Below are 25,740 nucleotides of genomic sequence, written 5' to 3'. Positions count from 1 at the left end.
AGGATTCCATCCAGTTGCCCTCCTCATCCAGGGATGTTTATCTAGCACAAGAAGCCCAGGAATGCAACATTCAGCAGGCAGTGATTCTGTTTCCTCTGAAATTTCTGTACCGTTTCATACACCCTTCTGAGAGCAACCAGTGCCACAAGGGATAAGGGCAGAGTTTTAGCCTGCTTCCTGACCTCCATTCTTGAAGCCCACTCATTCATCCATCCATCCACCCCACAACTATTTATGGAATGCTGCTATGCCTGGCACTATTCTAGGCACTGGGGCTGTGACAGTTAACAAGATGTGCAAAGACCCTCCTGTATGCCCTTAAGAGCAGACTCATTTGGGAATAAGGTTATCTAAAAATAGGGTATGCATCTTGGTCAGGGGCAAGCCTCATACAACTTTGCTTTTTTGGCAGAATCATTCAAACTTTTTGCCTTCTTTTAATCTTCCTGATTATTACAGGTCATGAGCCTTTCATATGGGCTCGCTCTAAAGAGGTGGGGTCCCGCCCTGGCTGGTTTGGCTCAGCGGTTGGAGCGTCCGCCTGCCAATGAGTGTCCCAGTTCGTACCCCGCTAGGGGCACGTACCAAAAAAAAAAAAAAAGGTGGGGTCCCTGGATAGCAGAAGTAGATTGGAAGGCATCATTGACATTTATTAAATTGGATCTAATTAGAATGCCCAAATCCTGCTTCATCAGTGTCAACAAAGAAGACAATGACCCTCTTCCAGGGTTCCTCACCATCGCCATGTCTACTCTGGGAGACACCGAAGAAGCCTGTAATCATTTAGGGAACAGTTCCAGAATTAAAGAGTTGAAGGTGTGATAGACCCTTGCACAACAGTTGGTATTTACCCTGTTAGATAATCCTATAGACTTGAATTGTGTACAGTCAAGGATTGAAAGTAATTTTTAAGATAGTGTTTCATCTAGTGATATTTGATATTTTTTAATGGGGGCATTTTCAGCAAAAGGTGTAAGGATGGGAAAGAAAGCATTAGAATTGGAATCAGATGTGGGTTTGAATCTAATTTATGAAGTGTTTACAGTTAGGTGCATCTAATAAGTGCTTTAAAATGGTAACCTAGTAACAATTTTAGTAAATACTAAAATACCCAAAATAATAACGACTTTTTAAATTCACTGATATTTAGGGAGTCTTCTTTGTGCTTTATGTACATTCCCTAACCTCACAACTGTAAGGTACGTGTTATTTTCCAATTTTTAGATTAGGAAACTGCAGCCCCAGTGGGTCAAGTGACTGATCCCAAGTCCCACTGACCCCAAGTAATGGGAGTGGGGTGGAGGGGGGCTGACACACTTAAGATAGGATACTTGTTCTCCTTTTCTTCTTTGTCCCAAGCTTAAAAAAAAAACAACAAAAACTGATTTTTAAAAGGCTAACCAGTACTGATGTTTAGAGACAGGGAAAAGTCATGAGTTATTTCGGAGCTTGAATAAAATAGTATCACCATTAAAGTCAACAAAAAATAAGGACCTAATTGCCAGTCAATATGCTGGTCCGAAGGAGCACACAGTAAAACTAATAAAAAACAAATCACAGGAACGGATTCCTGTAATAGAAGAACGGGTGCCCCACCATACTGGCAAAGCCCTCTCTGAGACAAGTCTTAAGTCGAGGTATGAAAAGGCGAAGTGCAGAGAAAGGAGAGGATTCCTGGCCGGGGGACCCGAAGCAGGCTCCAAGCCGAAAAGAAGCGCTGCCGGCGGGGGAACTGGAGGAAGACCGGCGTGGCGGCAGCAGTGACGAGCCTTGCTCGGGAAAGGCAGGGCCCCCGTTACGCCGAGCGTTTTGGCCCTGGGAAGGAGTTTGGGTCCTCTCAGTGTGACGAAGTGCTATTAAAGGGGTTTTAAACGTAGAAATTATTCGATCTGATCTTTGTGTAATACCCGTTTCTTATCATCTTTTCCCAAGCTAAGATGTACCTCCCCCCCCCCCGGTCGTCAAAGCAAACCTACGGACTTCACAACGATCGGTTGTGGCGGTTACTACACCGCCGGCTGAGGCTGAGCGGCGGCGCGTGGAGGGAGGGGCTGGGAGGGCGGGCGGCCGGCCCCGGCCCCGGCCCCGCACCTCGGCCCAGCCCCGCTCCAGGTAGGCTCCTCCCCAGATAAGCGACGTCACCTCAGGCAGGCACAGCTCCGCACCGGGGTGGCGTGAGGAGTCCAGCCCCTCGGGGTCGTCTCGGAGCGGCACGACCCAGCAGAGGACCGTGGTGAGGGCCGACCTCGCCCGCCCGCGCCGCGCCAGCCCCAGGCCCCGCCCAGTCCCGGCGCCAGCTCCCCGACACCCCTGCGTCGTTCGCACCGACGTCGCGCCCGCACGGCGAGGCTTGGACGTCGTGCGAGCCGGGGCAGCGGATCTGACGCCAGCGGGCTTCCGGGGGCGGCCCCCGGGGAGGTCGGCGGCAGCGCCGCAGTCGTGGAGGGGCAGTGGGAGCGTCAGCGGCCGCAGGCGACGGAAGTGCCGCACCGAGCGCACCTCACCTCGCCTCACGCGTCTTCCTCTCGCCTAGTCGCGCGCGTGCTGCCTCCCGCCGGTGGCTCCTCCCGAGGAGAGCTTTCGGAGCGCGGCTGCTGAGAAGAAGCTGTCGCCACCCCGCCTCGCGGCCAAGCGAGAGTGCCTGTCGCACCGTGTCGCCCCCCGCGCCGCCTCCTTGCCCCCGGTGGCGGGCGTCCTTCTCGCACGAAGCACTCCCCTCAGCTCCATGAATGGAAATCGGCTCCGCAGGTGAGTGTGCCGGAGCTGCCGGTGGGGGTGTCGCCAGGACACCGTCGCTCCCTGAGCCCCGTCCGCGGCGTGCGAGGCAGCGCGGTCCGGGCGGCTCCCTCTCCCCGCCGGCCCCTCCTCCGCCCCCGCGCAGCCCCACCGCAGTTCCCCGGAGCCACTGAGTGGGCGAAACTGCGGGAGCGGACCCTGCTGAAACTTAAAGGGTTGAAGTTTGGGGTTCTCTAGGCGGTAGTATGGAAGGGTTTGCTCTGGCGTCGGCGGTTCCGGCTGGGGATGTAACGGTGCGCGAGTCCCGTCGCGGCGCTGGGCGCGGGGCGGCCCGCCCTCTGCCTCCCTCGCCGCTTCAGGTAGTTAGGAAGACGGAGGGAGGTCGCCGATGAGGCTCAAGTTCGGTTTCAGTGTCGCGTGAACTGCAGGGTGACATGCCGCCGTCCCGAGTTCTCGTCTGGGGTCCGTGCAGCCGGCACCCACAGGGCGGGGCGGCGGCTTTCGGCGGCTGGAACGGGAGATGATACGGTAATTAATGAGGAGCAGTCCGAGAGCGGACCGTGTGTTTTGCGCGCTCACCGCGGTAACCCTACTTTTACCCCACCCTGTAGTTCCCGAGGCCCCTGAAGCGTCGTATCAGCTTGGACCACGGCGCGTGGGAGGGGGTGGGTCTTAACATTGCTGACGGTATTCGATTTTTCATTCTCCCCTGGAGAAGCGTGGTCCTGTTCCTGGAAATTTGGCCCTTAAGAAAGCCGTGTCCCCTCCTCGGGAAAAATGGTCGTCTGAGGGAACAGATGCAGCTTGGGCAGTACTTACCTTAAAAGAAAAAAAAAAAAAAAAGCACTCTCTATGGTTCTAAAGTAAGTAATTGAGGGTCATAAAGTAGCATTACATAACGGTTTGCTTTCCAATCACTCACACCTGGTACGTTAAATTTGAAAGTTTGCTTCTTCTAGATTGTCACAAACGTAAGTTCATTTTCAAAATATTGGGGGGGGGCGGGGTCTTGTTTCTAATGGTGTCACAAGCCCCTGAATTTCACATTTCATTTTGGCAATTTGGGAGGTACCTGAATATGAGATAAAAACTTACGTTAAGGAGCCCTGGCCGGTTTGGCTCAGCGGTTGGAGCGTCGGCCTGCGGTCCAGAGAGACCCGGTTCGGCTCCCGCTAAGGGCACGTACCTCGGTTGCAGTTTGTCCCCAGCCCTTGTTGGGTCGTGCGGGTGGCAGCCACTCGATGTGTTCCTTTCACGTGGATGTTTCTCTCTCTCTCTCTCCCCCCCCTCCACTCTATCTGAACAAAAAATGGAAAAATGTCCCCAGGTGAGGATAAAAAAGAGAAAATAAACTTATGTAAAGGAAACCAGTGACATAATGATAATAAATAATTTGTTGTTTAGGTTAAGGAATATAATTATCAAGTAGGTGCAGAGCATTCCAATTGTAGAGGTGGGACGGGGAATTTTATTACAAGCCTTATATAGAATTTTCTCTAATCAATTTGTACCATTTCTCTTTTGCATGTTCCATTTTTTTTGGCCTCCTTCATATCTTTTAAAAAGGGAAAGTCTGTCTAGATTGTGAAAAGTTTCACTCTCATTTGTTTATTTGTGTTTTTCCAAAACTATGTCCTGTTTGTTTTTAATTTTCTACTAGATTGTTTAGAGAATGTGATGATTTGTACTATAGGTGATTTTTATGTAACTATCCTGTTGTCAAACCTGGAAAACAAAACATGAGTTAAACACTTTGTTAATCATTCTAAAACTTTGAAAGATATTTCAAAAATTTTTTTCAGAGATACTTTTCTTTTTCTCCTTTGGGTTTTTGTTGTTGTTAATCCTCACCTGAGGATAATTTTTCCATTGATTTTTAGATAGAGTGGAAGGGTGGGAGGGAGAGGGGGGGAGAGAAAAAGGGGAGGGGAGACAGAGAGAGAGACAGACAGACACAGACACATCAGTGTGAGAGACACACATCTATTGGTTGCCTCCTGCATGACCCTGACTGGGGCCAGAGATTGAACCTGCAACCAAGGTATGTACATACCCTTGACTGGGAATCAGACTCAAGACCCTTAGATCCATGGGCCAACACTCCAGCCGCTGAGCCAAACTAGCCAGGGCTCCTTTGGGTTTTTTATATGAAATTATGCCCATTTATATGGACATCTTAGAAAATCATTCTCAAGTCAAACCACCTAGTCAACTGGTCTGACTAGTCTAGTAAATGCTTCTGTGAGTTCTTGAGCCAAGAATTGGACATCTTGCTGCAGACCAATTCCTGTCAAGGCCACATACCTTGGTTGACGTTCGTCCCCAACCCTGACCAGGGTCATGTGGGGGCAACCAGTCAATCTCTCTTTCTCTCTCTCTCTCTCTCTCTCTCTCCCCCTCTCACTCTATCTGAAGATAAACAGAAAAATATCCTCAGGTGAGGATTAAAAAAAAAAATTATTGGACATCTTGAAATGCAAAGTTTATTCTTCAGTGTAGTTTGTACATGATTGACTACAATCTCTAATGAAAATAAGGTATAATTTGTCTCAAAGTTGTCATAATCAAAAACAAAATTGTCATTCTTCCCGAAACTTACATACAATTGTTATGCTGCACATGAAATTGAAATTATGCTTTACGGAAAATGTGCAACTAAGTTTTAGTTTCCGTGTGTAGCCTGACACAGTTGGTTTTTAAATAATAATAATCAAGCCCTGGACGGTTTTGCTCAGTGGTTAGAGCGTCGACCTGCGGTCCAGAGAGACCCAGGTTCGATTCCGATAAAGGCACTTACCTCAATTGCAGTTTGTGCCTGGCCCTGGTTGGGCCTTGCGGGAGGCAGCCACTCTATGTGTCCCTTTCACGTCGATGTTTCTCTCTCTCTCTTCCTCTCTCTCCTTCCCACTCTATCTGAACAAAAAATGGAAAAATGTCCTCAGGTGAGGATAAAAAAATAATAATAATAATAATCAACAGCTAGCATCTGTGCCTATGATTCTTTAGTTAGAAGAACTTCTTATGAAACCCTATTTTTCATGGTTTAATTACAACTGGACTAAGAGTATATGTTATAGATAATGTTGGGATATGCGAAATAGAAATGTTCATTGAGATTTTACTTTTGAGTAGCTATTTTTTAAAACCGTATTATTCTAGTCTGTATTTTTAGGTAAAGTCAGACTACTATTCAGGGCCATTAGAATTCTACTTATCTACCAGTGGAAGAAAAACATTTACTTTTACCTTAAGTTAATGATATGCAAATTGCTTTGATTTGAAAAGTTTGGTAATTGTCTTATACAGTCTTGAAAAGTGAATAGACTGTGTTTCTTAGTTGCACTTTTAAATTCACGTTTGAATAATAGTTGTTTTAGGGCTCTGCATTCTTTAATAATAAAAATCTAGGAAAGTCACTTGAGAACAAGTTCCAAAGGAAAAAAATATATATATGGAAGCTGGATTTGAATGAGGTTGAGAAAGTGGGTTCAAAATACTAAAAATTATAATGCCATTAGGTTCTCAGTTGAGTATTTAAAGTAAATCTTTAATCACAATGGGAGATTTTTTATTGTTATATAAATTTTCTCAATTGTAGATTTTTGTCTTGAAAAAAAAAGTCAAAATGCTGCTCTGGGAAGACGTGAATTTTGAGCATGGAGGTTTTTTTTGTTTGTTTGTTTGGTTTTTTGTGTGTGTTTTTTTTATCCTCACCCGAGGATATTTTTCCATTTTTTGTACAGATAGAGTGGGAGGGAGAGAGAGGGAAACATCGATGTGAAAGGAACACATCGAGTGGCTGCCACCCGCACGACCAACCAGGGGCCGGGGACAAACTGCAACCGAGGTACATGCCCTTAGCGGGAACCGAACCCGGGTCTCTCTGGACCGCAGGCGGACGCTCCAACCGCTGAGCCAAACCGGCCAGGGCTGTTTGTTTGTTTTTTTTACTTGGTTGTCACTTAAATTTTAATTTGTGCTGCTCTGGAGTGGCTATTAAAACTTATTTTCTTGCCCTGGCCGGTTTGGCTCAGCGGTTAGAGCGTCGGCCTGCGGTCCAGAGAGACCCGGGTTCGGTTCCCGCTAAGGGCCCGTGCCTCGGTTGCCGTTTGTCCCTAGCCCTGGTTGGTCATGCGGGTGGCAGCCATTCGATGTGTCCCTTTCATGTCCATGTTTCTTCCTCTCTCTCTCTCTCTCTCTCTCTCTCCCCCCCCACAACTCTACCTGAACAACAAATGGAAAAATGTCCTCGGGTGAGGGGAAAAAACCTTATTTTCTTATTTTTTTTTTTTTTATCCTCACCCAAGGACATTTTTCCATTTTTTGTTCAGATAGAGCAGGAGGGAGAGAGAGGAAGAGAGAGAGAGAGAAATATCCATGTGAAGGGACACATCGAGTGGCTGCCACCCGCACGACCAACCAGGGCCGGGGACAAACTGCAACCGAGGTACATGCCCTTAGCGGCAACCGAACCCGGGTCTCTCTGTACCGCAGGCCGACGCTCTAACCGCTGAGCCAAACCGGCCAGGGCAAAAACCTTATTTTCTAAACTAGCCAGTGTGGCTCTGTGGATTGAGCGTTGTCCCATGGACTGAGATGTCCTGGTTCAATTCCTGGCCCGGGCACCCGGGTTGCAGCCTCGATCCCCAGTAGGGGGCTGTGCAGGAGGCAGCAGATTGATGTTTCTCGCATCAATGTTTCTGTCCCTCTCTCTAAAAAAATCAATAAAGAAAAAGCCCTGGCCAGTTTGGCTCAGCGGTTAGAGCGTCGGCGTGCAGTACGGAGAGACCCGGGTTCGGTTCCCACTAAGGGCATGTGCCTCGGTTGCAGTTTGTTCCCGGCCCTGGTTGGGTCGTGTGGGTGGCAACGACTTGATGTGTCCCTTTCACGTCCATGTCTCTCTCTCTCTCTCTCCCTCCCACTCTTTCTGAACAAAATATCAAAAAAAAAATGTCCTCGGGTGAGGACTAAAAATAAAAAAATACATTTTTTCTAGTATTTGCTGCTCTTAATTGGCAATGGGACTTATAAAATGTGCAAAATTATTTTTATTTTTGTTTTAGAATTTAATTTCTGACAGTTGATGAACACCCTGGGGGAAAACTAAAAAAGAGGTAAGAAATAACTTTTTTCTTCTAAACAAAGACTTTACAGGAAAAAAGAAGGTACATGTAACCCTCAAATATAGTTTGTTTAACATGATGAAGACTCATGATTCCATCCCCCTGATATAACCACTCTAAGTTTTTAAACCAAATTCCAAACTAATGCATCTATTAGTTTTAAAATATTTAAGAAATTAAGTAATTTAGAAAAGTGGTTAAAATGAATGAAATGATTTCTAGATACTACTTTGTTTTGCTCTTGTGGAGAATTTTATGTAATAAATTGGTAGTTTAGAATTAATTTATATTTATTTTTTCCATTGGGAACATTGTATTCATTTGATTCTATAAGCCTGGCCTGATAGTATGCTAAGAAGTCTAGGGCCCTGTGAAGGGGACATTTCCTGGAAGAATTCTCTGTTGTATATGGAAAAACCGTAGGTCAGAGTGGAATTCTTGCCAAATTGTTATAAGCTGTTAGATTCTAGTTGAATACTGTGTTGCTTTATATCACAACCTTCTTTTTGCACATTGGTTTCCTTAGTCTTAAAGTACTTGAGGGTTTACCTGAAAGTTGAATTAAATATTTTGTTAATCTTTTTTTTTTTTTCTCACCCGAGGACATTTTTTGTTCAGAGTGGGAGGGAGAAAGAGGAACAGAGAGAGAGAGAGAAACATCGATGTGAAAGGAACACATCGAGTGGCTGCCACCCGCACAACCGACCAGGGCCGGGGACAAACTGCAACCGAGGTACATGCCCTTAGCGGGAACCGAACCCGGGTCTCTCAGGGCCACAGGCCGACACTCTAACCGCTGAGCCGAACTGGCCAGGGCTATTTTGTTAATCTTACAAAACATTTTTTTATATCTAAAACCATGATCTTAAGTAACTTATACATTTTTTTTCTTTTTTGTTGTTGTTTTTTAGTGGATAAGGAGAAAAAAGACAACTGATAGTTCTGTTTTGATGACAGTAAAACTAAAAAGATTATTTAAGAATACTATCCTTTTCAAACCTGTTTAGTCTCAGTTTGTTGGGGTGAACAACATTCACCAGAGATTCAGTTGTCTAGGATATTTAATAGATCCTCATTCTTTGCTCATTAACAAAATATGTGAGAAAGAATATTGTATGGTTTTTCAACCATAATGGTTATGCTGTTAGGATACGTGAACAGTCTTTCTGTATTTGGAGTTTCTGTAGTTTTCTGTCATTGTCTGTTAATATTAATGACTCTCGTTGGCTACTCATTACTCAAAAAAAAACCCCACAAAACTTGAGATTTAGCAAAACTTTGTCACACAACCAGTGCTTTCTCTTATTTCTTAAATGTAGGCTCTTTTGGATTTGGTTACAATAAAATTATGTGTATTATTCTGGAATGTCAGTTTAATGAAGTAATGTGGAAAAATTCTTTGTTTTACATCAGCCAGTTTTTTTCTATATTCTTTCTAAATTGTTAAGTTCTTGAGAAATCAGAAGATGACTATAGAATATAGACAGATATTTTTATATTTTTCATTTGTGGAAGAATTTTGCAATAAAATGTTCTCAATTGTAGGCTTACATAATACTATTTTTTGAGTCATTACCAATACTTGGTATTTTAAGTAACTTCTAAATTAACAACAGAATTTCACTAGAGTATCTCTGAATTTTAAAAATGGTTGAGGAATAGCCCTGGCCGGTTTGGCTCAGCGGTTAGAGCGTCGGCCTGCGGTACAGAGAGACCCGGGTTCGGTTCCCGCTAAGGGCATGTACCTCGGTTGCAGTTTGTCCCCGGCCCTGGTTGGTCGTGCGGGTGGCGGCCACTCGATGTGTCCCTTCACATCGATGTTTCTCTCTCTCTCTCTCCCTCCCGCTCTATCTGAACAAAAAAATGGAAAAATGTCCTCGGGTGAGGATAAAAAATTTAAAAAAAAAAAAAAAATGGTTGAGGAATAGATTGCAAATGGGTTTATACCTTAGCAGTGCAGTTTTTTCTTTTTTTTTTTTTATCCTCACCTGAGGACATTTTTCCATTTTTTGTACAGCTAGAGTGGGAGGGAGAGAGAGGAAGAGAAACATCGATGTGAAAGGGACACATCGAGTGGCTGCCACTGCACGACCAACCAGGACCGGGGACAAACTGCAACCGAAGTACGTGCCCTTAGCGGGGACCGAACCCAGGTCTCTCCGGACCGCAGGCCGACGCTCTAACCGCTGAGCCAAACCGGCCAGGGTTCTTCTTTTTTTTTTTAAAGAAACTTCTGGCTTCTAAATTAGGACTTGATTTCTGTCTGTACATTTAACATAAAAGTGGTATTACTGTAAAACCACTACAAATTTTTCTAAAATTTTTGCTTGGGTGCTCAGAGTTTTTCAAAAGGTACCTAGCAAATAATTAAATTTCATTAATTACAAAATAAATCTCAAAGCATTGCCATAGGGCAAGGGCTACTTGGATAATGTCCCCTCTTGTTTTCAAAGGGAAAAATGCCTTTTAAAAATTGTTCCCTGGCCAGGGCCAGCTAGCTCAGTTGGTTAGAGCGTCTTCCCGATTCGCCAGGGTTGTAGGTTTCATCCTAGGTCAGGGCACATACAAGAAATGACCAATGAATGCTTAAAAAAGCAATCTCTCTCTCTTCCTCCCTGTCTCCCTCACCCTCCCTCCCTTCCCCTCTCTTTCTCTCTTCCTTCCTTTCTCTCTCTTAAATTAATTTTAAAAAAATTTTTAAATTGTTCCCCATACTGCCATCTGAGAAATATAACCCTCAACAAGCTAAATGTTCTATATGTGATTATTTAGCTAAAGTGATTATAGTAGGTATAATATGATAATCAGTGCCTTTTATTCTCTTTGTGCAGGTTTATTGAATGAATAAGTAGAATTATTAGGTAGGGAGTTACTAAAATCTCATGCTGATGTTTACTAGTTAGCTTTGTGGGTTTAACTAGTAAACAGAGGCATTTTATTTCACATTTTGCGGTCAATACGATAAATTTATTTTTTCAAAACAAAAATAGAACTCTTTTCTGATTATAAAAATGTATGCTTAAGTTAAAAAACACACATTATAGGAAAGTCTAAAATAGAAAGTGAAAATATAATCTCATCCTCCAAATAAAACTGTTGTTAATTTTTTAAAATATGTTTTTATTGGTTTTGAGAGAGAGAGGAAGGGAGAGGGAGAGAAACATCAACTGGCTGCCTCCTGCATGTCCCCTTCTGGGGATCTGGGGATGGAGCAAACCTGGGCATGTGTCCTGACTGGGAGTTGAACTGGTGACCTCTTGGTACATGGGTGGATGCTCAACCACTTAGCCACACCGGCCGGGCAGTTGTTATTTTTTTTACTATTTTATCTTCCTAGACACCATCTGTCTGTCTATCCATCCATCAGATTAATTGTTTTTAACCTGCTTTTTCTACTCAGTAATGTATCATGGACATTTTTTTCATATTCATACTTACATCTACATAGCAATAAAATACTTTTTACTGAGTACATAGCATTTAATCTTATATATTGTTTTTAATCAATCTCATTGATGATGGTTTAGATTTTTTCCAGTTTTTAAAATTATGAATAAAACTTTGGTCAGTATCCTAGTATACATATCTTTGTGTAATGGACCAGTGATTGCTTTAAGGTAAATTCCTAGAAGTAGAATTGTTGAAACAGAGTATTCCATGAATATTTTTTTTTCTTTATTGTTGAAGGTATTATGGATGTTCCCCTCTTTTCTCCCCCATTGATTCCCTCCTTCCCACTCCCCTTGTCCCCGATTCCATGAATACTGAGGCAAAAGTTCCTAGTAAAAATCCATAATTTGGTAATAGGCTATAGCAATGCTGTAGTAGATTTTTATTTGTTCACTGCTTAGTTTTCATTAGTTATATTTGTTTTAGGCTGTTGTTTAGCTGTGGACTCAACAACTAGTACTGTACATGTTAGGTTGTTAGGTCAGTGAACAACATACACACATGTATGCTTTGAAAATGTAGGGTTTTATGTTTGAAGTTTATTATGGTTAATTGATATTGACCAGCACTTACTGTAGCTACCAAAAGAAAAGTTTGAGGTGGAGAGATATTCCAGATAGTGTTTTGTATTTCTATGTAATTATATTTCCAAGTGTAGTGGGCAATTGGGCAATATGTGCATTTGTTAAATAACTAAAATATGCTTCACCAGAAGTATAATTTGTTGTATTGACAGAATTGTTTCTTTCATTAATTTATATTATGATATTTTTGGATACTTAAACTTTATTATTATTTTATAGTTAATAATGGTAGAGTTCTATTACATTGCTTATTCATGAAACAGAATTTTGTTTTTTGCCAGCTTTTATAAAAAGCACTAGGCAAAATAATGACAATAGAGAAAAAAATGTCAGTGTGATATAGTGTAAAAAATATGGGTTTTAGAGACAATTCTCTCAACTTATCTATGACTTGATAATGATGTGTCATTTTAGATTCAATGATTGTAGCAAATGTACCACTCTGGTGTGGGATGTTGATCTGGGGGAAAGCTGTGCTTATGTGGAGGCAGGAAGCATATAGGCAATTTCTACCTTCTGCTGAATTTTGATGTGAACCTAAGAGTGCTCTAAAAAATAGTTTATTAAAAAAATCGACTGTGACTTTGGGCAGTGCGTTTAATCTTCCTTAGCCTTAATTTTTTTTTATCCTCACCTGAGGACACTATTTGCATTCATAGAGTGAGAGGGAGTGAAGGAGAGAGAGAGAGAGAGAGAAACATCGATGTGAGAGAGACACATCGAATGGTCGCCACCCACACAACCCCAACTGGGGCCGGGGACAAACTGCAACCAAGGCATGTGCCCTTAGCGGGAACCGAACCCGGGTCTCTCCAGACTGCAAGCCAACGCTCTGACCGCTTGAGCCAAACCGGCCAGGGCTAGCCTTAATTTTTTAATCTATACAATGGGATGGTAAAAAGAGATTAAGTATGTACAGGAAATGGTACTTCTCGTTCTATTTTTAAAAGACATTTTATTATAGAGAATTGAAGATGTATAATAAATTCCCATGTACCGTTCACCTAAACGCCAAAATCTTCAACTCATGTCCAATTATGCCCCTTCCTCTTTTCCCACCACTATATACTTTTTAAAGCATATTTTAGCCATAATACTATTTCATTCATAAATATCTACTCATGGCTGGTTTGGCTCAGCAGTTAGAACATCGGCCTGTGGACCGAAGGATCACAGGTTTGATTCCCATCAAAGGCACATACTTGGGTTGCAGGTTTGATCCCCGGCCCAGGCCAGGGCAACTAATTGATGTGTCTCTAAATTGTTAATTTCTTGAGAAATCAGAAGATAGCTATAGAATGTAGACTTCTCAATTGCACTGATTAAGTTGCTTTCTTTCAACACTCTTTTCACTTGGCTTCATGGGTACTACTCTCTCCAGGTCTTCTTCCAACCTTATTGGCTCTCACTTTTCCTTTGCTGATTATTCTTTATCACCTCTATATATTGAGAGTGTCCCAGGGCTTAGTATTCTTCTATATCCTACCACAGTCTAGATGATCTCCTTCAGTCCTGTGTTCTCAAATACCACTAATATGTTGAGGATATCACATTTACATTTCCAGCCTGGATCTCTCCCTTGAACTCTACACCTATCTAGCTGCCTACTAGATTCCTACTTGTATAGAGACCTCAAACTTAAAATGTCCTAAAAATACTCTTGATTTCCTGTCTAAACTTTCTTCTGCCACTGAGTCTTTCCTATCTCAGTAAATAACACTTCCGTTCTTTCAGTTGCTTAGACCAAAATACCTCAAGTGCTCTTTTCTGTCATACCCCACACCTAATCTATTAGCAATTCCCATTAGATCCACTTTCTAAATGTTTTCTGCATCAAAAACATACCCCTAGCTGCTACCACCCCTGCCCTAGTCAACATCCTTTACCTGGATAATTAATTAGCTTACTAATTGGTCTCCCGGTTTGGACCCTATATAATTTTTCATATAGCTACTGAGGTGATAATTTTTTACAAATTTTAAGTCAGATCATAATATTTCTTTCTTTCTTTTTTTTTTTTTTTTTTTGCATTTATCTTCAGATAGAGCGGGGGTGGGGAGAGAGGGAGGAAGAGAGAGAGAAACATCGATGTGAGAGAGACACATCAACTGGTCTCCACCCACATGACTCCAACCGGGGCCAAACCGCAACTTGCCCCTAGTGGGAACCGAACCCGGGACTCTCTGGACCGTGGGCCGACGCTCTAACCGCTGCGCCAAACTGGCCAGGGCCATAATATTTCTTGATTCAGAACCTTTTGTTAGTTTCTCACGCTCAGAATAAAATCCACAGATCTCATCATGGCTTACAAATTTTATTGTATTTTGTTGTTGTTAATCCTCACCTGAGGATATTTTTCCATTGAGTGGAAGGGAGGAAAGGAGGGAGTGAGGGAGGGACAGAGAAAGATCAACATGAGAGAGACGCATCGATTGGCTGCCTCCTGTATAACCCCAGAGGAGCCAGAATCAAACCTGCAACCCAGGTACATGCCCTTGACTGGGAATCGAACCTGAGACCCTTTGGTCTGCAGGCCGACACTCTAACCACTGAGCCAAACCAGCATGGCATGGTTTACAAATTTTATATGCTCTGATCTCCCATTATCTCTCTGATATCATATCCTACCATTCTCTCTCTTGCTCACTTTGCTCTCTTTGCTATTCATCAAACAGTAAGGAAGCTTATGCTTTTTCTTTTATAGTTGATTATTCCTCTGCCTGGAATACTCTTCCAGATATCTACATGACTTGTTTTCTCACTTCCCTCTGTTTTCTGCCTACTTGTTGCCCTTTCAAAGAGAGCCTTTTGCCCTGGCCAGTTTGGCTCAGCGATTAGAGCGTCAGCCTGCGGTCCACAGAGACCCGGGTTCAGTTCCTGCTAGGGGCATGTACCTTGGCTGCAGTTTGTTCCCAGCCCTAGTTGGGTCGTGTGGGTGGCAGCCACTCGATGTGTCCCTTTCACATCGATGTTTCTCTCTCTTCCTCTCTCTCCTTCCCGCTCTATCTGAATAAAAAATGGGAAAATGTCCTCGGGTGAGGATAAAAAACAAAAACAGAGAGAACCTTTTGACAAACCTATCTAAATAGCTATCTAGTCTGCCTCACCCCCACATACACACATACATATTCTATCCCCTTAACCTGTTTTATTTTTCTTCATTGCACATATTACTACCTGATTGGCAAAAAAGAAATTCAGTATAATCTGCCTACCACCCCTCCCATAAAACCTTGAGGACCAGGTCTTTAAAAAAATTTTTTTTTCTTTATTGATTTTAGAGACAAAGGAAGGGAGAGGGAGAAACATTGATGAGAGAGAACATCGATTGGCCTCCTCCTGCATGTCCCCCATTGGGAATTTGGCCCACAACCTGGGCCTGTGCCCTGCCTGGAAATTGAAACAGTGACCTTTTGGTGCATGGGTCGACGCTCAACCACTGAGCCACACTGGCTGAGCTGCGGACCAGGTCTTTATTATAATTATTATAATTATTAAAATTATTGCTCACCTGAGCCTGAAAAATGCTTGGCACTTAGAAACAGTTTGTAAGTATTTGTTAAACAAAATAATGAATCAGTGAATAATTAATGAATGATAGACTTTCAGCGAATGTTAGTTTGTAGTATAATGTACTGAGATAAAAAATGCATTGCGTGGCCAGTAAGGTCAGCAGTTGGGACATCAGCCCGTGGACCAAGGAATCTAAGGTTTGATTCTGGTGAAGGGCATGTACCTCAGTTGCGAATGGATCCCCTGCCCTAATTGGGGTCGTGCGGGAGGCAGCTGGTCAATGTGTCTTTCTTAAATCAATGTTTCTCTCTCTCTCTCCCTCGCTCCCTTCCACTCTATCTGAAAATCAATGGAAAAATGTCCTCAGAGGATTAAAAAAAATGCAGGCTCTGAGGTCAGACTCCTGGCTTTGCCACTTTCTAGCTATGAACATGTTTTTTAATCTGCCTGTGCTTTAGTTTTCTCATTATAATATAGTACCTGCCTCAAAATTTATATTGTAAGAAATTACCTAATCTATGTCACATATTTAATACTCAGTACAAGTTAGTTATTGTTGCTAAAATTACTTTTCTTAATGATTTTTTTGTTTTTTTTGGGGGGGGGGGAGAGGAAGGAGGAAGGAGAGAGAGATAGAAACATCGATGAGAGAGAACATCAACTGGCCACCTCCCGCATGCCCCTCACTGGGGATCTGGCCCACAACTTGGGCATGTGCCCAGACAGGGAATCAAACCGAAGACCTCTTGGTGCGTGGGTCAATGCTCAACCACTGAGCCACACCGGCTGGGCAATATTACTTTTCTTAAATATTAAGATGGGATACCCCTAATATATGGAATTACTTAAAGTAACTGTAAATGATTGATTAATCTATGTATCTATAAAAACTTGAACAGAATAATTGTTCAATGAATAGAGAAATGAACTGTTATGTTTTTGATTTTTATTTTAATTGTCTATGGGGGCCCAGCTGGTGTGGCTCAGTGGATTGAGCATTGTTCCATGGACTAATAAGTCCTGGTTTGATTCCTAGTCAAGGCACATGCCCAGGTTGAAGCTCGATCCCCAGTAGGGGGTGTGCAAGAGGTAGCCGATCGATGTATCTCTCTCTCTCACCTTGATGTTTCTTTCTCTCCTTTCCTCTCTCTCTAAAAAAATCAATAAAAACAATTTTTTTCAATCCTCACCCACGTATTTATATTTTTTCTATTTATTTTCAGATAGTGTGGGAGGGAGGGAGGGAGAGAGAGAGAGAAACATTGATGTGAGAAAGACACATCGACTGGTCAACGCTCTAACCTCTGAGCAGAACCAGCCAGGGCTAAAAACATATTTTTAAAAAATTATCTATGAGGGCAATGAGTTTCATAAGAGAATTGGGGATATAAAACAATAAAAGATTATTTTTAAGCCAATTAGTAATCACATGTAACTAAAACAGTTATTTTTTTTTAACACATAAGATGTTTTTAAAAAGTTTAATGCCGAATGCTAGAGAGGTTAAGGAAGAGAAGTCTGGTGATAGTAATGTGTTCACATGCCAGTTTGGCAGTAAATATCGAGAGTTAGAAACATGTTTGTGTTCCTGCCCTTTGACCTATATTGGTTCTACTTCTGAAATTTATCTGAAGGAAAAAATTCAAAACTCTCCCAAATAAAACAGTAGTTGTTTGAATCAGAGAGATGCACGTAGGATATTGTGTGACATATTGTAAATGCTTATTAATATTTGTAGAAGAGATATTTTTTTAACATCTTTTATGCCAAGCACCTCTAGAATATATAGGTACCTTTATCTTACGTATGTTTTTATTTATTTATTTTTAAATATGTTTTATTGATTTTTTTAGAGAGAGAGGAAGGCAGAGAGAGAGAAACATTGATGTGAGAAAGAAACATCTATCGGCTGCCTCCTCCATGCCCTGACACTGGGAATCGAGCCTGTAACCAATGTGCCCTGACTGAGAATTGAACCAGGAACTCATTCCATGGGACGATACTCAATCCATTGAGCCACACTGGCTGGGCAGTATCATCTCATTTTTAAAATAAGGCAACCGACGTACCTCAACATAATAAAGCCCATATATGAAAAGCCCACAGTTAACCTCATACTCACCTAAGATCAGGAACAACACAAGGATGCCACCTCTCACCACTTTTATTCATCTTGGTTCTCTAAGTTCTAGTCAGAACAGTTAGACAAGAAAAAGAAATAAAAGGCATCCAAAGCAGAAAGGAAGAATAAAATGGTCTCTCTTTGCATATGACATAATATTGTATAGAAAGTTCTAAAAACTTCACCAAAACGCTATTAGAACTAATAAATGAGTTTAGTAAAATTGCAGGATAGAAAATTAATGTAGAAAAATCTGTTTCATTTGTATACACTAACAAACTATTAGAAAGAGAAATTAAGGAAACAGTCACATTTACAGTAGCATCAAAAACAGTAAAATATTGTTCAGCTAATGTGGCTCAGTGGATTGAGTATTGTCCCATTCCCTGAGAAGTCCTGGTTCGATTCCTGGTCAGGGCACATACCTGGGTTGTGGGCTCAATCCCCAGTGGGGCACATGCAGGAGGCAGCCAATTGATGTTTTGTTCTCACTTCCTCTCTCTCTAAAAAAATCAATAAAAACTTAAAAAAAAAAAACAAACAGTACAATGTTAAGGAATAAATTAGCCAAGAGGTGAAATCTCTATGACATTGATAAGCTAAATTAAAGAAGACACAAATAAATGGAAAGATATTTCATATTCATAGATTAGAAGAATTAATATTGTGCCCTGGCCAGTTTGGCTCAGCAGTTAGAGAGTCGGCCTGCAGTCCAGAGAGACCCGGGTTCGGTTTCCGTTAAGGGTGCGTACCTCGGTTGCTGTTTGTCCCCAGCCCTGGTTGGTCGTGCGGGTGGCAGCCACTTGATGTGTCCCTTTCATGACAATGTTTCTTTCTCTCTCTCTCTGTTCCTCTCTCTCCCTCCCACTCTACCTGAACAAAAAATGGAAAAATGTCCTCCGGTGAGGATAAAAAAAAAAAGAAGAAGAATTAATATTGTTAAAATGTCTATACTACCCAAAGTGAGCTACATTTTGAGTGCATTTCATATCAAAATTTCATTGGTGCCCTGGTCAGTGTGGTCCAGTGGTTAGATCATTAGCCCACACACTAAAGGGTCTTAGGTTCAATTCTTTGTCAAGGGCATGTATCGGGGTTGCAGGTTTGATCCCCGACCAGTTTAGGGTGTGTTTGGGAGGCAACTGATTGATGTATCTCTCTTACATCAATGTTTCTCTCTCTCTCCCCCTCCCTCTCTCTTCCTCTCCTTTCCATTCTCTCTAAAAATTAATGGAAAAAATATCCTCAGGTGAGGATTAACAATAACAAAAAAGTGATTTTGAGAAAACTGGATAGCCACATTAAAAGAATAAAACTGGATTCCTATGTTACACAATACACAAAAATTAAATCAAAATAGATTGAACACTGGAATGTAAGACCTATAACCATAAAACTCCTTGATGAAAACAGTGTATAAGCTCCTTGACAGTGGTTTTGGCAGTGATTTTTTCTTTTAGTTTTGAAACCAAAAGCAAAGACAAAAACAAAAATAAACCAGTGGGATTCCATCAAACTATAAAGCACCTGCTCAACTAAGAAAAACTATCAGCAAAATGAAAAGGCAGCCTATAGAGTAGAAGAAAATATTTGCAAACCACATATTAAATAAGGAATTAATATCCAAAATATATAAGAATTCATACAACTCAATAGCAAAAAAAGAAAAACAACCTGATTTATAAATGGGCAAAGGAGGGCCCTGGCCGATTTGGCTCAGCAGTTAGTGTCAGCCCATGGACCAAAGAGACCAGTCAAGGGCAGGTACCTAGCTTGTGGTTCAGTCCCCAGCCCTGAGTGGGGTCCTGCAGGAGGCAACCAATCCATGTGTCTCTCTCACATTGATGTTACTCTCTTTCTTTCTTTCTCTCTCTACACTCCCTCCACCTGAAGATAAATGGAAAAATACCCTCGGTTAAGGATTTTTTAAAAATGGGCAAAGGAGAGGAACATCTGTAATACTTTCAATAATAAAGATTAAAATAGAACAAAAACAACAATTTTTTTTTATCCTCACCCGAGGACATTTTTCCTTTTTTTTTTTTTGTTCAGATAGAGTGGAAGGGAAAGAGAGGAAGAGAGAGACAAACATCAATGTGAAAGGGACACATCGAGTGGCTGCCACCTGCACAACCCAACCAGGGCCGGGGACAAACTGCAACTGAGGTACATGCCCTTAGCGGGAACTGAACCCAGGTCTCTTGGGACCGCAGGCCAATGCTCTAACTGCTGAGCCAAACCGGCCAGGGCAACAAAAATTTTTTTAAATGATCTAAAGAGCATTATCCCGATACGTCAAAGTTGTGGGTTCGATCTCCGGTCAAGGAACATATAAGAATCGACCAATGAGCCCAGCCGGTGTGGCTCGGTGGTTGAAGGTCGACCCCTACACCAAGAGGTCATCGGTTAGATTCCCAGTGAGGGCACATATCCAGGTTGTGGGCCAAATCCCCAGTGAGGGGCATGCAGGAGGTGGCCAATCAATGTTCTCTCTCATCGATGTTTCTGTCTCTCTCTCCCTCTCCCTTCCTCTCTCTAAAAAATCAATAAAGAAAAAATATTTAAAAAAAAAGAATCAACCAATGAATGCATAAATAAGTAGAACAACAAATCGATGTCTCTCTCTCTCTCTCTGCCCCCGTCCCTCCCTCCCCCTTCCCCGCCCCTCCCTTTCTCTAAAATCAATAAATTTTTAAAAATTATTTAGAAAATAAAAATGGGCAAAGGTCCTGAATAGACATTATTTTAAAGAAGACATACAAATGTCCAGCCTGTACATGAAAAGGTACTCAACATCATCAATCATGGGGCAATGCAAATCAAAACCAAATGAGATACTTTACACCTGTTAGGATAGCTGTTATCAAAACACAAGAAATAACAAGTGTTGAGAATATGGGGAAAAGAGTATCCTTGTATACTCTTGGTGGGAATGTAAACTGGTACAGCCACTGTCGGAAACAGTATGGAGGTTCCTCAATAAATTAAAAATAGAGCTACTATATGATTTAGCAGTTCCACTTCTGGGTATGTGTTTAAAGGAAATGAAACCATTATCTTTAAGAGATAACTATACTTCCTTGTTCATTGCAGTATTTACAATAGCCAAGGTATGGGTTCTTAAGTCTCTGTCATTTGATGAATGAATCAAGAAAATGCGATACACACACACATATACATACATATTATAAAATGGTTATTATTCAGCCTTAAAAAGGAAGGAAATTCTGTTTGTGACAACATAGATGAACCTGGAGGGCATTTTGCTAAATGAAATAAGACAAAGACTAATACTACATGGTATCATTTACATGTTGGAGTGGGGACATCACACTCATAGAAACAGAGTAGAAAAATGGTTGCCAGGATGTGAGAAATAGGGAAGTGTTGGTAAAAGGGCACAAACTTTAAACTGTCGATGAATAAGGTCTGAGTATCTAATGTATAATGTGGTGACTGGTTGATAACACTGTGTTCTATCACTGAAAATTGGGAACTTGGTCTATTGTAGTTCATTGACATAGTGGATTACATAGCCATTAAAAATATTATGAAGACCTTAGAATCATAGATATGCTTATGATGCTAAGTGGGAACAAAATATAACATTGTATATACAATGTGTTTGCTACTGTGAAAATTGAAAATGTAATGAAAATGACTCAGATTACTCAGATAGAAATGTATGAGACAGTGTGAGACAGGGTCTGGTCCCTAACTTTTCAGATCTTCATGCTTGGTTTTGTCAGGCATCCAGAGCTGATTATCATCATGAGGGACTGATTGATGCTGATTTACTTCACAAGACTAATATATAGCCCTGGTCGGTTTGGCTCAGCGGTTAGAGCGTCAGCCTGTGGACCAGAGAGTCTCCAGTTTGGTTCCCACTAAGGGCACGTACCTTGGTTGCAGTTTGTCCCCAGCCCCAGTTGGGGTCGTGTGGGTGGCAACCACTAGATGTGTCTCTCTCACATCGATGTTTTTCTCTCTCTCTCTTCTTCATAAAAAAACAAACAAACAAACAAAAACAAAACAAAAGACTAATATATAGCCCTGGCTGGTTTGGCTCAGCGGTTAGAGCGTTGGCCTGCAGTCCAGAGAGACCTGGGTTCGGTTCCCGCTAAGGGCATGTACTTTGGTTGCAGTTTGTCCCCGGCACTTGTTGAGTCGTGCGGGTGGCATCCAGTCGATGTGTACCTTTCACGTCGATGTTTCTCTCTCTCTCTCTCTCTCTCTCTCTTCCTCCCGCTCTATCTGAACAAAAAAATGAAAAAATGTCCTCGGGTGAGGATAAAAAATCAAATTAAATTAAATTAAAAAGAGACTAATATATAAATCATAATGCCAACTTAATAATTTCCAAAGAAATATATTACCAGAGCATCAAGAAAATTCATACTGACTAGTCAGCAACCACTCTCCCTCAGGTGTTCTGTGTGGGTATCCAGACAATAATCAGAATGATGTTCTGTGATTATGGAATCAGAACAAGGGACATTATATGATGCATGCACTCTTAAGCATTGGGGATAGAAATGTGAATCATAGTCTCTGTCCTCAGATTACTCATAGTTTATATGAAAATACAGGCAGTTAAATATAGGATTTTCTCTGTGTACAGTAGACTGGCTATTTTATTAGACTCAGAACTCCCACTAAAGAAAACTAAAAAAATCATGATAAAATAGAACAAAATGCCGCCTTCTTTTTTTTTTTTTTTAAATCCTCACCCGAGGACATTTTTCCATTTTTTGTTCAGGTAGAGTGGGAGGGAGAGAGAGGAACAGAGAGAGAGAGAGAGAAACATCGATGTGAAAGGAACACATCGAGTGGCTGCCACCCGCACAACCTACCAGGGCCCGGGACAAACTGCAACCGAGGTACATGCCCTTAGCGGGAACCAAACCCAGGTGTCTCAGGACCACAGGCCGACGCTCTAACCGCTGAACCAAACCGGCCAGGGCCAAAATGCCTTCTTAAAAGCTTGAAAGAATTAAGAACAGTTAGTAGTAATCTGTTCCTGAAAATCAGACATTCTGAATCACAGTGACTAATTGGGAGTCTATTTCCCTTTATTTAAAATGGGAAAGATAATGATGTGTTAAAAAGCAACCTAACCTTAACTGGTTTCCAAAAATGTAACTAAAACACAATAAAATATTTGTATATTAGTCATAGAGTATCATGTTAGGATATAAAATGATCACCAAACAATTAATATGGTTGCTTACATACAGTTGCTTTGTGAGTAGTACATGACCTTTTTTTCTTATTTTATTATATTCCTTTTTTTTAAGTTGAGGTATAATTGACATATAACATTATATTTTTTTCAGATGTACAACATAATAATTGGATATTTGTAAATATTGCAAAATGATCACCACAATAAGTCTGGTTAACATCCATCACCATACATAGTTAGGCTTCTTTTTTCTTGTGATGGTAACTTTTAAGATCTATTTTAGCAACTTTCAGTTATGAAATATAGTATTACTAACTATAGTCACCATGCTGTACAGTACATCCCCATGACTTACTTATTTTAGAACTGGAAGTTTGTACCTTTTGACCCCCTTCACCCATTTCCCACTCTCCCTCCTCCCCCTCCGGCTACCACCAATGTGTTCTCTGTATCTCTGAGCTCAGATATGTTTTTAGATTACACATATAGGCGAGATCATGTGGTATTTGACTTTTTCTGTCTGACTTATTTCACTTAACAAAATACCCTCAACTTTCATCCATGTTGTTGCAAATGGCAAAATTTCCTTTTTTAATCACTGAATAATATTCCATTGTGTATACATAGAAGATTTTCTTTATTGTTTCATCCATTGATAGACACTTAGGTTGTTTCCATATCTTGGCTATTATAAATAATGCTGCAATGGCCCTGGCCTGTTTGGCTCAGCAGTTAAGAGTGTCTGCCTGCAGAGCAAAAAGTCTTGGACTCAGTTCCCAGTCAAGAGCATGTACCTGGGTTACAGGCTTGATCCCTGGCCCCGGTCAGGGTCGTGTGGGAGGCGGCCAATTAATGTGTCTCTCACATCAATGTTTCTCTCTCTCTCTCTCTCTCTCCATCTCCCTTTCCCCCTCCCTTCCTTCCTCCCTCTCCCACTTTGTCCCTCTCACTCTATCAAAAAATCAGTAGAAAATGATATCTTCAGGTGAGGATTAAAAATAATAATAATGCTTCAGTGAACATGGGATATATATATCAAGTTATTGTTTTTATTTTCTCCAGATAAATAACCAGAAGTGGAATTGCTGGATCATATAGTAGTTCTGTTTTTAATTTTTGAGAGCCTCCATTCTGTTTTTCATAGTTGATGCTCCAATTTATTTATTCATTTATTTTTATCCTCACCTGAGGACATTTTTGCATTTATCTTCAGATAGAGCAGGAGGGAGAAGGGGGAGGGAAGAGAGAGAAACATTGATGTGAGAGAGACACATCTAATGGTTGCCACCCACATGACCCCAACCAGGGCAGGGACAAACTGCAGCTGAGGTACGTGCCCTTAGCGGGAACCGAACCCAGGACTCTCTGGTCCACAGGCAGATGCTCTAACCACTGAGCAAAACCGGCCAGGGCTGCTGTACCAATTTATAACACGTTATTTCTTGTTTTGTTTTGTTTTTTAATAATAGCCATTCTAACAGATGTGAGCTAGTATCATTGTGGCTTTGATTTGTATTTCCCTGATGATTAGTGATATTAAGCAAGCACCTTTTCATGTACCTTTTGATCATCTGCATGTTTTTTTGGAAAATGTCTGTTCAGATCCTCTGCCATTTTTGTTGTTGTTGTTAACTCTCACCAGAGAATATTTTTTCTTTTCTTTTTTAAAAATATTTTTATTGATTTTTTAAGATAGAGAGTAAGGGAGAAGGGGAGGGAGAGACAGAAATATTGATGACAGAGAAACATCATCTCCTGCCTCCTGTATGCCCCACACTGGGGATTGAGCCTGCAACCCAGGAATGTGCCCTGACCAGGAATCAAACTGGGACCTCTCAGTCCTTTGGACAATGCTCAGTCCACTGAGCCACACCAGCTAGACACCAGAGGATTTTTTTTGTTTGTTTTTTTAAGAGAAAGTGGAAGGGAGTAAGGGGGGAGGAGAGAGAGAGAGAGAGAGAGAGAGAGAGAGAGAGAGAAACATTGATATGAGAGATGCACATTGACCGGTTGCCTCCTGCATGACCCCAACCAGGGCTGGGGACGAACCACATCCAAGGTATGTGCCCTTTGGCCAGAACTGAACCCATGACTCATTGGTTCTCAGGCTGATGTTCTATCACTTAGTCAAACTAGCCAGGGTGCTCTGCCCATTTTTTAAACAATTGTGGTTTTTTTTTCTGTTGAGTTGAATGAGTTCTTTATATATTTTGGATATTAACCCCTTATTAGATATGTTTTACAAATATTTTTCCTCAGACTGTGGCTTGTAATTTTATTCTTTTTCGCAAAAGTTTTTTTTTTTTCTTTATTGATTTTAGAAAGAGAGGAAGGGAGAGAGAGCAAGAGATAGAAACATTGATGAGACAGAACATTGATTGGCCGCCTCTTGCATGCCCTTGACTGGGGATTTGACCCACAACCTGGGCATGTGCTCTGACCGGAAATCGAACTGGCAACCTCTTGGTGCATGGGTCAATGCTCAACCACTGAGCCACACTAGCCAGGCCAAAAGTTTTTAATTTTAATGAAAACGTACAATTTTTCATTTCATGGATTGTGCTTTTAGTGTTGTTATCTAATAAATCATCACCAAATATCCAAGGTCACCTAAGTTTTTGCCTATGTTATATTCTAGGAGTTTCATAGTTTTGCAATTTACATTTAGATCTATCAGCCAGTTTGAGTTAATATTTGAAAAAATTATAAGGTTTGTATCTAGATTCTTTTTCTTTCTTTTGTTTGCATATGGATATCTACTTGTTTAGTCCCATTAAAAAAATGTATTATCCTTTTCCATTGAATTGCCTTTGCTACTTTGTCAAAGATCAATTGACTGTGTGGGTTAATTTTTGTACTATCTGCTGTTTTCCATTGATCTATCTGTATGTCCTTTGATCAATACCACACTGTCTTGATTATGTAGTCTTATAGTAAGTCTTGAATTATAGACCGGCAGTGAACAATTAGAATTTGAAATTAAATCACAGTACCATTTGCATTAGCACACACACAAGAAATACTTAG

The 25,740-nt window shown here is 41.4% G+C and overlaps 1 protein-coding gene across 2 annotated transcripts in view; it reads left to right on the top strand.

Moving 5' to 3' along the window:
• The first annotated feature begins 2,421 nt into the window (after positions 1–2,421).
• The window catches only part of LOC118626067 (protein argonaute-3), a 128,073-nt gene continuing 104,754 nt past the window's right edge, over positions 2,422–25,740 (top strand). Inside the window, exon 1 of one of the 2 annotated variants that reach the window (XM_036255330.1) lies at positions 2,422–2,748. In XM_036255330.1, the coding sequence (XP_036111223.1) occupies positions 2,730–2,748 (19 nt within the window). In that variant the 5' untranslated portion in view covers positions 2,422–2,729. Of the gene's footprint in view, positions 2,749–7,797; positions 7,851–25,740 lie in introns of those variants that run through there. The other variant, XM_036255331.1, reaches the window with a different exon arrangement.

This window comes from Molossus molossus, unplaced genomic scaffold (genome assembly GCF_014108415.1).
Source record: "Molossus molossus isolate mMolMol1 unplaced genomic scaffold, mMolMol1.p scaffold_m16_p_12, whole genome shotgun sequence".
Lineage (NCBI taxonomy): Eukaryota > Metazoa > Chordata > Mammalia > Chiroptera > Molossidae > Molossus > Molossus molossus.
Note: the sequence above shows the minus strand (reverse complement) of the source record. Positions and strands in the feature narration are given on the sequence as shown.